This window comes from Terrapene carolina, unplaced genomic scaffold (genome assembly GCF_002925995.2).
Source record: "Terrapene carolina triunguis isolate 2854851 unplaced genomic scaffold, T_m_triunguis-2.0 Scaffold183, whole genome shotgun sequence".
Lineage (NCBI taxonomy): Eukaryota > Metazoa > Chordata > Testudines > Emydidae > Terrapene > Terrapene triunguis.
Window position 1 is genome coordinate 4,675,166 of NW_020664534.1, and position 13,216 is coordinate 4,688,381.

Consider the following 13,216-nt stretch of genomic DNA (forward strand, 5'->3'; position numbering starts at 1 on the left):
GTCAGGTAAACAAACCGGCCCGGACCACCAGGGGCTTTCCCTGAACAAGCGGCGGACCGGCTTTGAGAAGCACTGGTTTACAGGAAGCAGTGGTTTAAGGTAAAACTGGTAAATTGGGGTATATTGCACCTTTGGGTGCAGACAATCTAGAATTTCTGAGAGTAACCAGTGTCAGGAGCTGGATATCACAGGAGAAAAATGCAAAGGGCCTTGGGGATTTGAGTGCACCTATTATTAACCTGCAAGGAGAAGACAGGGCTGGCACAGCCCAGAGAAGAGTGCTTGAGTTGTTGAAAGTCTGGAGGTGTCAGGGAGCTGACACCCAGCAAAACAAGAAAGATTCCCACTCCCTGGAGGCAGGGAGTAACAAGGTGACCCACAGTCCTGGCTATCATGAGAATAGTCACACCATTGAATACTCCAAAGTTAATGTTTTAAATTGCTTCCTATTATATTCCACATTGGGCCTCAATCCTCGTCCTCAAAAAGACTGTCTAAAATTTACATTTGTGATCTCCTGCCAAAGATGGATTTTTGTACCAAATGCGAGGTTTAAAAAAAAAGCCACGATTTGGACAGTTACAACACAGACTTTTCAATTGTTAAAGTTGACCTTTGTGAACATCATCCCTCAAACTGTCTAAAATCAACTGTTTTATTTATCTGTCCCAAAAGGCAATTAGTACTTTGAACATTTTTCCCGGAAGGGTGGTGAGTTACTTTGGGACTTGCTCACTATGATCATGTGAAATAGTCTCTCAGTGGAGCTTGTAAACTCTGCACGGTCTCAATGTTTATGAACACCCTGTTGCCTGAGGACTTAACTCAGAAACCAGACTGGATACGATCAAGGATTTTATGACTGTCTGCAGTTCCACATCTTTGCAGCTCCACTACTACAGCTGTAAGGAAGGAGGAGGAGTGCAACAGGTATGCTTCTATGGCTCCCTGGGTCACCTGGGGAGTGAAGATTAGCTTAGTGAGTCTCGTCTTGTCTTCTCTTCCCCCAAACTTAGCAAGACCCACTTGATCATCTTCACTCCTCTGGGTGATCCTGGGAAGTGAAAGTGTTGGCTGATTAACAAATTTAAGGAATACTGACATTGATAATTCAATAACTTAAATAAACTATGAAGATTCTTTGACCAAAAAAAGCCTTAAAGTGATAAATGATGGTAAATATAATATATGTATACACAATGAAATCTTGTTATAACATTATAGTTATAACGCCTTTTAAAGTTTGAATTTCCTAAGATCCAGAAAAACTTAACATCCACTCTCCAGATATCCAAGAATGACCATTTTACTTAGCTATCACCAAGTAACCATACCTCATCCACCTTTCCAATATGGACCATAAACCTTCATTACCCATACATTAAGTTCAGGTCCATGACTACATATAACCAATAGTCCCAAAGACGCACTGTCCCTCACTTCAACACCAACAGCTAGTTTCTTACCTTCCATAAACATTTTCTACAATTCCAGTATAAAAGGCAGCCCAATAGATTTCCATCTACCCCAAAAATGCAGTTGCTAGAAAACTCCACAATATTTCAATATACCTTCCCCTTCCCACTCACACTGCAATTCATATATATAGCCAATTTACACAGTAGGTATGTCTCTGCACCTTCTGAAATCACAAAAATGGCACTACAATATACTTATAACAAGCTTGGCAGGATTCAATATAAATTGTTAGTTGTCAGTAAACGTTTATTTCACCTGACACACAGAAATCAATGAAAAATATATCCATAGGTAACAGTTGGCAAACACAGCCTCTCCCTCACCTAGGACCTACAAGGATTCATGTCATGGGCCCTGCAATCATGCAGGCAGCTTTCTACAGTCCTGCTGTTATGGCCCCACCCCTAGGGGTATAGAAGCTGTTCCCAGGCAGGAACCGCTCAGCAGCTGGGTTGGCCTCTCCTGCAGCTGGGGGCTAGTCGTCATGGCTCTAGCCAGCAACCTCTGCTCTCCCTACCGGGATCATAGCTTTCTCTGCACCATTCGCCTGCAGGGATCCAGTGTCACTGGCTCCACGGGGAGCCCTCTGCAGCTCTGTTGTCATAGCCCTGCTCTCTCACTCACTGGCAGGCAGCAGGGCTCTCCCCAGCAAGAGCTCTTCAGCAGCGGTGTGGCCTTCTCTACAGCAGGGGGCTCATCCTCCTCCTTACATCCCTGGACAGGGATCTCTGCTCCCTGGGCCAAGACCGCGGACCCCCCTACACCTTCTACCTGGGTCTCTCCGACCCCTCAGCCACATAAGGAGCCCCCTGCAGCCCTGCTCTAGCCCTAACCCTAAGGCTCCCCTTAATTTCCCACAACTGGGACAAATGAAAATTGTTTAATAAAAATTGATATTAATAGTCAAAACTTCAAAACAATAAAAATCAAATTCTGCCAAGTCTGCTTATATACATTCAGTTCACTGGTCAAGCATCATGAGGAGCATGGACACTACATCAAAGGCAAACTTATGTGCAGATCCTTAACTATGAAGATCTTGACTTCAGTTATTAGAATGTCTTTAATCAATACTGTATTTTTGAAATTTAATCTCATTTCTTTAGGAATTATCAACTGATTTCTTGACGCTAATGCTTTCCAAGATTAAGAAACAAATGCAGTGTACAACCTAAGATTTAAAAAATTAAAGGAATAATTCATTGTTGTTATTTTAAAGCTAGAGAAGTGGAGGCACTAGATTACAATTTTGAAACATGAACCTAAATTTTAATGAAGTAACTATATTTGGTACAGTGTTTAAAACCCAAAATTAATTGCACGTAAGTTTATACCAAAATGTACAACTTAAGTACTTTTTATACAACAGTTGACGTATCTCCCACTGGTTCTTACCCACGAAAGCTTATGCTCCCAATACTTCTGTTAGTCTTAAAGGTGCCACAGGACCCTCTGTTGCTTTTTACTTCATAAGACTCCTGAATTCAGGATTCTGTATTTTTCCCTACAATAGTTGCAGACATCAAAAACATCTAAATAAGTTTAATGAATGTCAATTCCTTGCTCCATTTAGTTGCTTGCAATATTAAATGTTGCAGGGGAACCTGCAACTTGAAACCGGATGTTAAGGGTGAGCTGAAAAGCTTTTAACATGCTTAAGACGCTACACCTCTTAAATACTATAAAACTGTGAGGCTTAATATTTCAGAGATGTTATTTTTTGAATACTTCAAATTCCTAGAAAACAAAGAGTGCCTTTCTAGTCTTATACTGTACCTGTAGGGTGGAACTGTACAAACTCTAAGTCCTGGCAAGGAAGGCCAGCTCGTGTGACCATAGCTGTGCCATCACCTGTGCTGGTATGAGCAGATGTGCAACTGAAGAAGGTGCGGCCATACCCACTAGAGAAAACATTTCAAAAATTAAAATTTGTCTGCAATATTTTCCTTAAGAAATCAGTAGAGAATCAGTAAGATTTCATTAGGATGTTTAGCTTATTTTCTGCGCTTTGTGCAACAGCAGATTTACAATTCAACTAAAGCAGAGGACTTTCTGCATAGCATTCAGTCAGCCACTGTACTCATTTATCACACATATTAAGCTTCTCGCTAATTTAAATTTAACCTAATGTGAACAAAATTGATAGGCTGTCTGCTGTGCAACTTGACCAAGTGGAGGATCATCTAGCTCAACTAATATCTGAAAAATAACTTGAGGCTAGTAGGTGAAAGAGGAATAGCACCACACTTCCTCTAGAATTGCTAACCAGGGTTCCTTTCAAAAGTTGTCAGTGGAATTATGTCCCACTAATGGGGTCAATTTTTTGAGAGAGGAATCATGTGGCATTTTCCCCTCATACACACATTGTTTTACTTTGGGCCAGTGATTTGGCTCTCCTCAATTAAATACCAGAACTGTGGTTTTTTTTCTGAAAACGGTGCCTTTCTTCATGCAGAGTTCTTTCAGGAAGATAAGTTCTTTCTCCTCTGTTTCTTATTTCCATGACACTACCTCAAGTACACAAATTTAATGAGACTAGTGCTGTTAGCAACTTCTGGCAGGAACAGCATACTACAATGCCCAAGGGAGATAAAAATAATGTAAAACCAGGATTGTACATATAAAGGTGCAATTTCCACAGCTTGAAATAAAGTTTAGACAAAATTTCCAAACTCGATTGCGTAAATTCTGGCAACTAAATTCATCCCACCCAAGGTAAAAAAGTGTCTTGATTTTGCAGAGGTTCTGAGCATATGAAGCTCCTATTGACTTTAACAGGATTGGAATTGCTCAATATCTCTGAAAAAAATCAATTCACTTATTTAGGGACCTAATTTAAGGCACCCACATTATGCAACCACCAAACACGAAGTGTGCTTCTCTGCACAAACTCAGTATTATTCCATTTATTCTAGAGTTGCTGATCTAAACCTAACAAGCAGATAAAAGACTAACACAGAAGCAGAAGAGGGCAGGACCGACAAAAGAACAGAGAGGATCAGTTTACTCAAAATTAGGATCACATCATTTTTGCACCAAAATTACATGGTTCACCACAATTCGTCTTTTAGTGATCCACGAGGTTTCTGTTTGTATTTTCTGAATATATTTTTACACACCGGGAGCAGCTACACTTTAGGTTTTTGTTTTTTTTTAAACTTCAGCATAATTTTATAGCACATTACCCAGTGGCAATAACAGTGTTCTTTGCTCTTAAACGATGTATTGAGCCATCTTCTATGCAAAGTGCAATAACTCCACGACATTCTCCATTTTCCATCAGGAGGTCCAAGGCAAAATACTCAACAAAATAGCTGGTATCATATCTTAGGGACTAGAAAAGAAAACATTTTAGTTAAGGTACATGCAAAAGCTAAACAATTTTTTTCCCCACAGCCTCGTTAAAAAGTGCTTAGTTACATAAGAATAAAATCAGACTCAGTTCTCATGGAAACTATTATCCAGATAAGCCTGTATGCAAAAAGTCTGCGGCTCTTTTAGGATAATAGTGTTCTAGAAAATACAGAATGTTTAGATTGGACAGGCCATGTTTCATTACCAAACCATTTAAAGGAATAGTCCCTCATCAAATTTGTCTGAAAATGTTGTACTTATCATTGGTATAAGTAACAACGAAGGTAGATGAGAAAAATTCCATGTTTCAGTTTACTCTGTGTGGTTGACAACACTTGGTACATGGCGAGTCTCACTTCCTGATCTCTTTCAGTTCCTGTCCCATGCACTAGCCTATTACCCCTCAAATTACCCCGGGGAAAGCTCACTTCACACTTCTTCAAGCACTATAATAGGGTGTTAACAAGACCAAAGAGTACCTGCAGCTGGGCAAGTGGACTATGGGCATTTCCTTCATCTTGGAAGAAGCAGATAGCACCTAAAAGCAAGTGCCCTATCTCTCTTCAGCCCCCATACATTTATCTATATTATGGTTCCACATACAGGCTTCATTCAGGATAGAGAGGAACAATTAGCTAAGCCTCTGTAAAGAGTGCATAAAGTACATTGGTTGTTAAGTCCTTACTGAAATTAGGTCTAAGGGCCACTTACTAGTTCTTAATACTCTGGATATTTGTTCATCTTTTATGGCCTTGCACTAGGAGATGGACAGGACCTATTAACTAGAGCTGTGGTCACCAGTAGAGGCTGATGAGACAAGCTCAGGCAGCTTGGTGGTCGCATTTTTGCATTGCCAGAACCACACCTACCCTCCAAGTTTCCCATACTTGCTGTGAGGGTGGATGGAGGCTGATCTTACTTGCTACCTCCCTGTTGGGGTGCTCTGTCACTCTGGCCCAGTTTTTTCTTGGCCCATGAGAAGGTCTAGATGGAACTCTTCCTGGGACTGGCCAAGGGGTGGGTGAGTGGTTGTGGCGGGAGGGGCAATAAGTCAGTGCGTCATGGCACAGCAGCAAAAGGAAGAGAGTGCTTCCTCTGGCCACAAAATTTGCAGAGCTTACTATCTATGCATTCTCTCCAGGAAGAAGTGCAGGAAAAGCAGATTCTTTTTTCAGCCTTCTTCTGTTTCTGTCACGCTGATATCAAGCAGAAGCATGCCATGGGAAAAAAGGAGGTCTGGGATCAAGATTAGGAATTCTCCTGGATTCCTTGCTGACTCTAAACTCTCATATAGCAGAGCCCACATGTTAACAGCACTATTAATTTTAACAAGTTTTTTAAATGCCTACAGTAGCCATTATTTAAAAACAAAAGTCAAGCTCTGTTTCCCATTTCACAGTTTCTTACCCTGCCATACAGGGTATGCAACAGTGAGTGTCCTGTCCTGTCCGCGACACAACAGCATCGATGAGCCTGTCCCCCTTTCCCAAACTGAAGGCTCTGTCCACCAAAGGCACGCTGATAGATCTTCCCTTCTTCTGTTCTGCTAAATGGCATTCCATAATTTTCCAGCTGTTGAGCCCAAACAAAGTATTAGAGATATAGCTGTGGACTTCAACAACAGGCAAGTTACTGTTAGGGATGTAAAATGTTAACCAGTTAATTGATAAGCATTAGTCTTACCAGTTAACCTGCCTTAACTGTTAACCTGTGGGCCAGCCAGCTGGCCTAGCCACACCAGCCCTTTAATCAGTTAACTGTTTTATTAATATTTTTTAATACTTTAAACGGTTAACTTTTTAAACAATATTTACATCTCTAGTTACTGTTATGGTTGCTTTGTAACACTAATAAACCTATCACCCACCCTCAAGAAGGCAACAAAGAAAGGAGTTTCTCTTTATACAAAGTTTACTATTCCAGTCTAATATCTGTATCATTAAAATGTCACTATGGATACTGATTTGTGTTGCAGATAATTATAATTCAAATAAACTTCAATATGAATAATTTCACCTCTACAACTGCAGCAGGTGCCTCCTCAGTCATGTAATGAATGGCATCCTGGTCTCCCAGCCAATCAGATCCTTTCACGGTGTCATAAAAGTGCCATCTCCAGTTATCTTCCTCCATGTTTCCCAAAGCAGCATTGATCCCTCCCTGAAAATGAAAAATAGATTTCCCCAAAGTGACATTTGAAATGCATAATTTCAAAAGCCAGTTCATTTCTCAATCCTATTAAAACACACAATATTAAATAATATGTAAGACAACTGATAAATTACTTTAAAATCAAATTTATGTACTGTGCCATTTATACAGCATACAAACATGAAGAAACGGTGTAACCTCAAACACATATCTCTTTCACCAAAAGAAGTTAGTTTAATAAGAGCTATTCCTTAACCCACCTTGTCTCTCATTTATACAGTAGAAATTATGAGTCTTTATCAACTTCGCAATGGTTAACATCTCATTCCTTTTAGGGTAAAACATTTTGTACAGCAGAATAAATTACAACATTGTACACACTTAAACAACAACTGAAATCATAAAATGGAGTGGCATGTTAATACAACAAAAAATAATAAAGCCATAGAATAAAAGTCAAACATATACAATTTTCCTAAACTGTTTTACTTAGATCCTAACGTCCATTTTTACTAATCATAACGTGGGACTGAAATTCAGTCAACTTATGAATCATAATACTCTATACATAAAATTTGTGTTACGAAAATATCAGTATTTTTAATATCAAAATAATTATATTTAAATTCTTACCTGTGCAGCAACAGTATGGGATCTGGTAGGGAACAGCTTTGTAACACATGCTGTATTAAATCCAGCCTCCGACAAACCAAATGCAGCCCGCAAACCTGCCCCACCAGCACCCACAACGACAGCATCAAATTCATGGTCCACTACTGGATATTGTGTAGAAATCTGAGGAGAAAGATTACTGAATTAAGATCATAAGTCAAATGATTATAGCTCAAGCAGTGTCAGTTTAACTACTTTATGCATTTTTTTTAATGTATACTGGAGGATATATAGCAAGTTTCTCAAACTGTGCATTATCACTGATTTTACCTGCATCACAAGCTTAGCATAGTGTAAATGAATCATTTAAGTAGGTTCTAGTCAATGCAGTATGTATTACTAAAGTCAACGCATGATCCATTTTAACGATTCATTGCCCCTACTGAAATGTTCTTCAACCAAAGAAAAAAAAAAAAAAAAAAAGGTATACATGAAACCAGAACTCTGATAATCCAGTTCTATTCTCTTCTTCCAAATTCCAGAAACATTAAGAATATACACTGAACCACCAGGAAGGAAGACTGTCTCATAGATAAATATGAACTTACCGAATCAGAAACTTTAGCAGATGCGTTCTTCTTTCCATAGACAGTAAAGTGAAAGTTACGTGCAAGAGCCTGGCAAGCTGCTGGCCACTGTTGAAACATGTTCAAAATTATGTAAAATGTTCTAGTTTACAAATGTTTTATGAGCCAGATCCCCAGAATTTCCAGTTATACAATGTCTAAAACAAATATGCTTTACTTCTGAATGTAATTTGTTATACATATCGCTAAAGAATATTGGATTCATATAATTTTAGGGTAATTTGTAGGGGAAAAGTCCTGCTTATTCCTAAATACAGGACGTGACAGAGACGAAATCCACCCAAGATTTTAAAAAAATAGAGTAAACTCTGCACAGCACAGCCTACAACACACACACTATTATAATTCCTGTGTTGACCCCCTACTTCTCTACCACACATACTTGTAGGAGCTGGATTTTATAATGTACTACAAGAATTAATGTATGATTTGATTTCATCCTGTCAGCCACCCTTTTTGAATAGCAGAAAGGAATGACAGACCAGAACAATCCTTATGACTGATTACGGTCACCCTTTTGTTTTAGGAGAAGTTATAATGTCTACTATGGTTTCCTATATGTATTACAAATTAGGCACTCTAGTTAAATATACATTTCATTTTAAGGTTTTAGTAAGTAAGAGACAGGATTCTCTATTGTGTCTATGTTAAGTAGATTAGAGGAACATTGAAGGCCTGGGTCTCAATGTAAATTGTCTTGGTTATTGATTGTAAAACTTAGCAAGGTTTAATTTGCAATGCTTTTTTGCCCGATATAAAATACTACTGTTTGTATTCTCAATCTGTTTGTGTGAATGAGGAAGGTATGCAGCAGGAAAAGATAAGGCGTGAAGGCCATTGTTATAGCCAGAGTCAAAGAAGAAGGAGTGAAGAGACTTAAAGGACATCAAAGAATCATCAATGCACATCCATAATGAAGGGCAGATTGATGACCCTGAGGTGAAGGCTGGCACCCCTAAGGACAATTGATTAAATCGGAACAAAGGACAGGATGACCCTCTCAGAGGCTATTGGAATGTTTACACCAATTAAGAAGTAACCGGTCACAAACTGACACAGCAAAATCCATAGGCTTCAACAAAGAAAAAAACCTATAAGAACAGGGTGCTTGGCCATGGGGCTTTGGGTTCGTCTCGCCACACTCCAGGAGCATCTGATCGCGACCGATAGAGCCCCGCTCCCCTCTGCAACCAATCTGGCTGGCCACTAGATTGATCCAGACTCTGGACTGGTAACTATAAACATCACTGCAGGACTATGTGTGTATGTATGTGTCTAAAAAGCATATGCCAACTGTTGTATTTTCAATAAATGCTGTGTATTTACCTTCCTCTATAAAGATTCCGTGTGCTTTGTATGAGCATAACATACTAACCAGCTAAAACAAGACCAATCTGCATATACTCTGACAGACAACTGTTTTTAAGCCTGGGGTAATATGAGAATGTTTTTGAGACCGAACAGTATGAAAAAAAAAAATCACAGCTATTTCACCTTTGTTAAGTAGTTTGGACTATTTTGTAATGTCATCTCAAACTGTTTTGTCTAGAGTCACCAAAATTGGTTTATTTTGTTGGCCACAGCAAGGCGTGAGACCTTTGGGAGGGTGGATGGTTATTTTTTAAATTATTCAATAATATGTTTTGTTTTTTTCCACAGGAGGAACCTGAACTCTTGAGGTATTATGCATATATTCTAACATACATAAGGTCTGTCCCAAGAAAGGGTGCCCAAGGTCAGGTGTAAGTGGAAGACTTGAGGAGCAGGGAGCGGCAAGTGTAGGACATGCCAATATCAGTAATCACAAATCTCCTTTTGTTACAAAGGTGAAGCATTTCAGATTTCAAGCAGTAATGCTCTCTATAGCTCTGCTCAGATTCCTATAAAAAGCAACAGAGGGTCCTGTGGCACCTTTAAGACTAACAGAAGTATTGGGAGCATAAGCTTTCGTGGGTAAGAACCTCACTTCTTCAGTTTGCATCTGAAGAAGTGAGGTTCTTACCCACGAAAGCTTATGCTCCCAATACTTCTGTTAGTCTTAAAGGTGCCACAGGACCCTCTGTTGCTTTTTACAGATTCAGACTAACACGGCTACCCCTCTGATACTCAGATTCCTATGTTTTCCACCTTCTAGAAGTAGTATTTTTGATTAACCAAAGCACCTCTACATCCTATACAGTCTCCACATGTGTCAGGTGTTTCCTTGGTGGAAATTCTACACTTCCCAAATTTGCAAATGATACAAACTTGAGAAGACGCACACACAAAGGAAGACAGAACTAATCTACAATGTGAACTGGAGAGGTTAGAGTAGCAGGAACTACAATGCAACAAAGATTTGGACTGATATTGTAAAATCATTTAAATGACTTAAAGGTTGACCTTTAAACAGATGTCATGACACAAACTTAAGGATAGGAGTGCTCCAGTGCCACTATAACATGCACCCTATACAAGAAAGGTAAGATACTGATACCAGAGGTAAGAATCGTAAAAGAAATATTTTTAAAGAAGATTCAAGGTCATCAAAAGGCATTCAGAAAAAGATTTTTATGGGGATGAACTTTGGAACTCTCCCATTAGTCACTGCACTTTTTTAGTATCATTAACTAGCTATATGCTAATGAACTAGATGAAAGGTTTCTAATTCCTTGGCTATAAGATGGTCATTTAGGTTTGGAAGAGTGAAGCAACTAAAGTGAGCTTTACCAAACCAAAGAAAAAGAATAGCACAAATACCTAGTATCTTGAACAAAGACTGGAACCAACTAGAAGTGAAAGCAAGTCAGTAACAACGATGGAGATGTTTTATAATGTGGACTAGTTTCCATTGCAAAACAGAGTGAGATCAAACTCATTTCCACTGGAAGCCTACAGAAGAATGGGCATCCTGATCGCTGATGAAAGAGAGCTACTCCATTAGTCACTATACAATTATCCTCTTAATCACTGTCTTTTAGAATAGATTTTAATTTTTTTTTTAAAGAATAGCAAAGGAATATTTCATTTGCAAAATGTACTAGGATACACTGAAAACAGGACCCAGTGGAAAATGTTTCCAGTATTGTTGTAGCTGTGTTGGTCCCAGGATAGGAAAGAAACCTGGTGGGTGACAAGATATCTTTTATTGGACCCACTTCTGTTGGTGAAAGAGAGAAGCTGTCGAGCTACACCGAGCTCTTCTTCAGGGCCAGGTCTACACTACAGACCTATGTTGGTATAAATACGCTGGTCAGGGGTGTGGGAAAAAAAAAAAAAAAACCTGTGTAGACAGCACTACATCAGTGGGAGAGCTTCTCCCCTCAACACAGATACTAGCTCTCAGGGATGTAGATTAACTACACCACTGAGAGAAGCTCTCACGTTGGCACAGTAGCATCTTCACTAAAGTGCTACAACGGCACAGTTGCGCCACTGTACGTGGGCAAGATACTCAGGGTAAGTCTACAGTAAAAATGCTGCATTGGTGCAGCTGCATAGCCACTGTAGCAATTTAATGAAGATGCTCTACGCTGAGCCAAGAGGTGGTAGCTATGTCAGTGGGAGAAGCTCTCTAGCGCTGTAGTGCTGTCTATACAGAGGTTAGCTCGATACTACATAGCTGAGGGGTGTAAATTGTTCACACCCCTGAGCAACATAGTTATAGGGATATAGGTCTGTATTGTAGACCAGAATTCAGATTGTCATAGCTGAATACAAAGTGGCAAGGATTGTTAAGCATAAAGAGTTAACACATGTTGTAAGAAACCATTCAAAATGAAATGGCAGTTAACACCTCTGCAGTCACAGGACAAAGCTGGTCCAATAAAAGGTATTACCTTACCTGTCTCTCTCTCTCTCTGTGTAAAATGCATAGAGCAGCAGTTTTCTTGGCTCCAAAACCTAGCTTCAGATATATAGTTATATTGCAGTATTCCACTATATTTTACTGTGTACTTTTATTTGCTTAGATAAAAGATAACATAACTTTACCTTTTATTGCTCAGAGTGATTGATAGCACTGCTTTACTGCGCAGAAAGAAAACTCATAACTGGCAAACAAGCAATTCCAAGCAGTTTATTTCTTGCTTTGTTTTACTAAAGGTGACAAGCAAATATTTTTGAAGACTCCACCAACTATAAAATGTATTAACCACCTAAAACACAGGAGGAAGTTAACTGACCTATTTTCCTTTTTTTATAGGTTTTAACACCCAAACCAATGAACTGTAACTACATGACATCCCAACACAAGCTTCTGCCTCAGAATCAGGGTCTTAGTTGACAACATAATATCCAACATGGAAGTCTAGGGCAGGCTGGAAAGTCTGAATCCTGATGTTCAAGAAAAACCCACAATACTGTGCAGTTTTGAAACATTGAATATCCTTATTTTACAGAAACACTTTGCTACATGACACAGTAATTAAGTGCATTCTACAGTACAAAATTAAGCCAACCTAATTTACGTCAGCATACAGCCATCATGCTAATTACATTGCCTGTGCTTATCTACACTTTGCTCATACCAATGGTGCGCATGCTCACCAAGAGCGCTTACACCAATTAACTGTCATCGTGAGATGGCTTCTGAAAGCCAGCAACAGTCGATGCAAGTAACCCAGTGTCTACACCAGGGGTAGGCAACCTATGGCACGCATGCCGAAGGCAGCACGCGAGCTGATTTTCAGTGGCACTCTCAGTACCCAGGTCCTGGCCACCTGTCCAGGGGCTCTGCATTTTAATTTTATTTTAAATGAAGCTTCTTAAACATTTTAAAAACCTTGTTTACTTTACATACAATAGTTTTGTTATATATTATAGACTTATAGAAAGAGACTTTCTAAAAACGTTAAATGTATTACTGGCACGCAAAACCTTAAATTAAAGTGAATAAATGAAGACTCGGCACACCACTTCTGAAAGGTTGCCAACCCCTGGTCTACACTGACACTGTGTTGACCTAACTACATTGACATTGATTCTATGGCTCT

The 13,216-nt window shown here is 39.3% G+C and overlaps 1 protein-coding gene across 1 annotated transcript in view; it reads right to left on the reverse strand.

Moving 5' to 3' along the window:
* Positions 1 to 13,216, reverse strand: part of SDHA (succinate dehydrogenase complex flavoprotein subunit A) — a 33,648-nt gene that overhangs the window by 16,429 nt on the left and 4,003 nt on the right. The window contains exons 2-9 of the mRNA XM_029912079.1: positions 8,205 to 8,291; positions 7,618 to 7,779; positions 6,850 to 6,993; positions 6,241 to 6,405; positions 4,665 to 4,813; positions 3,256 to 3,380; positions 977 to 1,054; positions 240 to 388 (exon numbers count right to left, since the gene is read on the reverse strand). Of these exons, the coding sequence (XP_029767939.1) occupies positions 240 to 388; positions 977 to 1,054; positions 3,256 to 3,380; positions 4,665 to 4,813; positions 6,241 to 6,405; positions 6,850 to 6,993; positions 7,618 to 7,779; positions 8,205 to 8,291 (1,059 nt within the window). The remainder of the gene's footprint in view (positions 1 to 239; positions 389 to 976; positions 1,055 to 3,255; positions 3,381 to 4,664; positions 4,814 to 6,240; positions 6,406 to 6,849; positions 6,994 to 7,617; positions 7,780 to 8,204; positions 8,292 to 13,216) is intronic.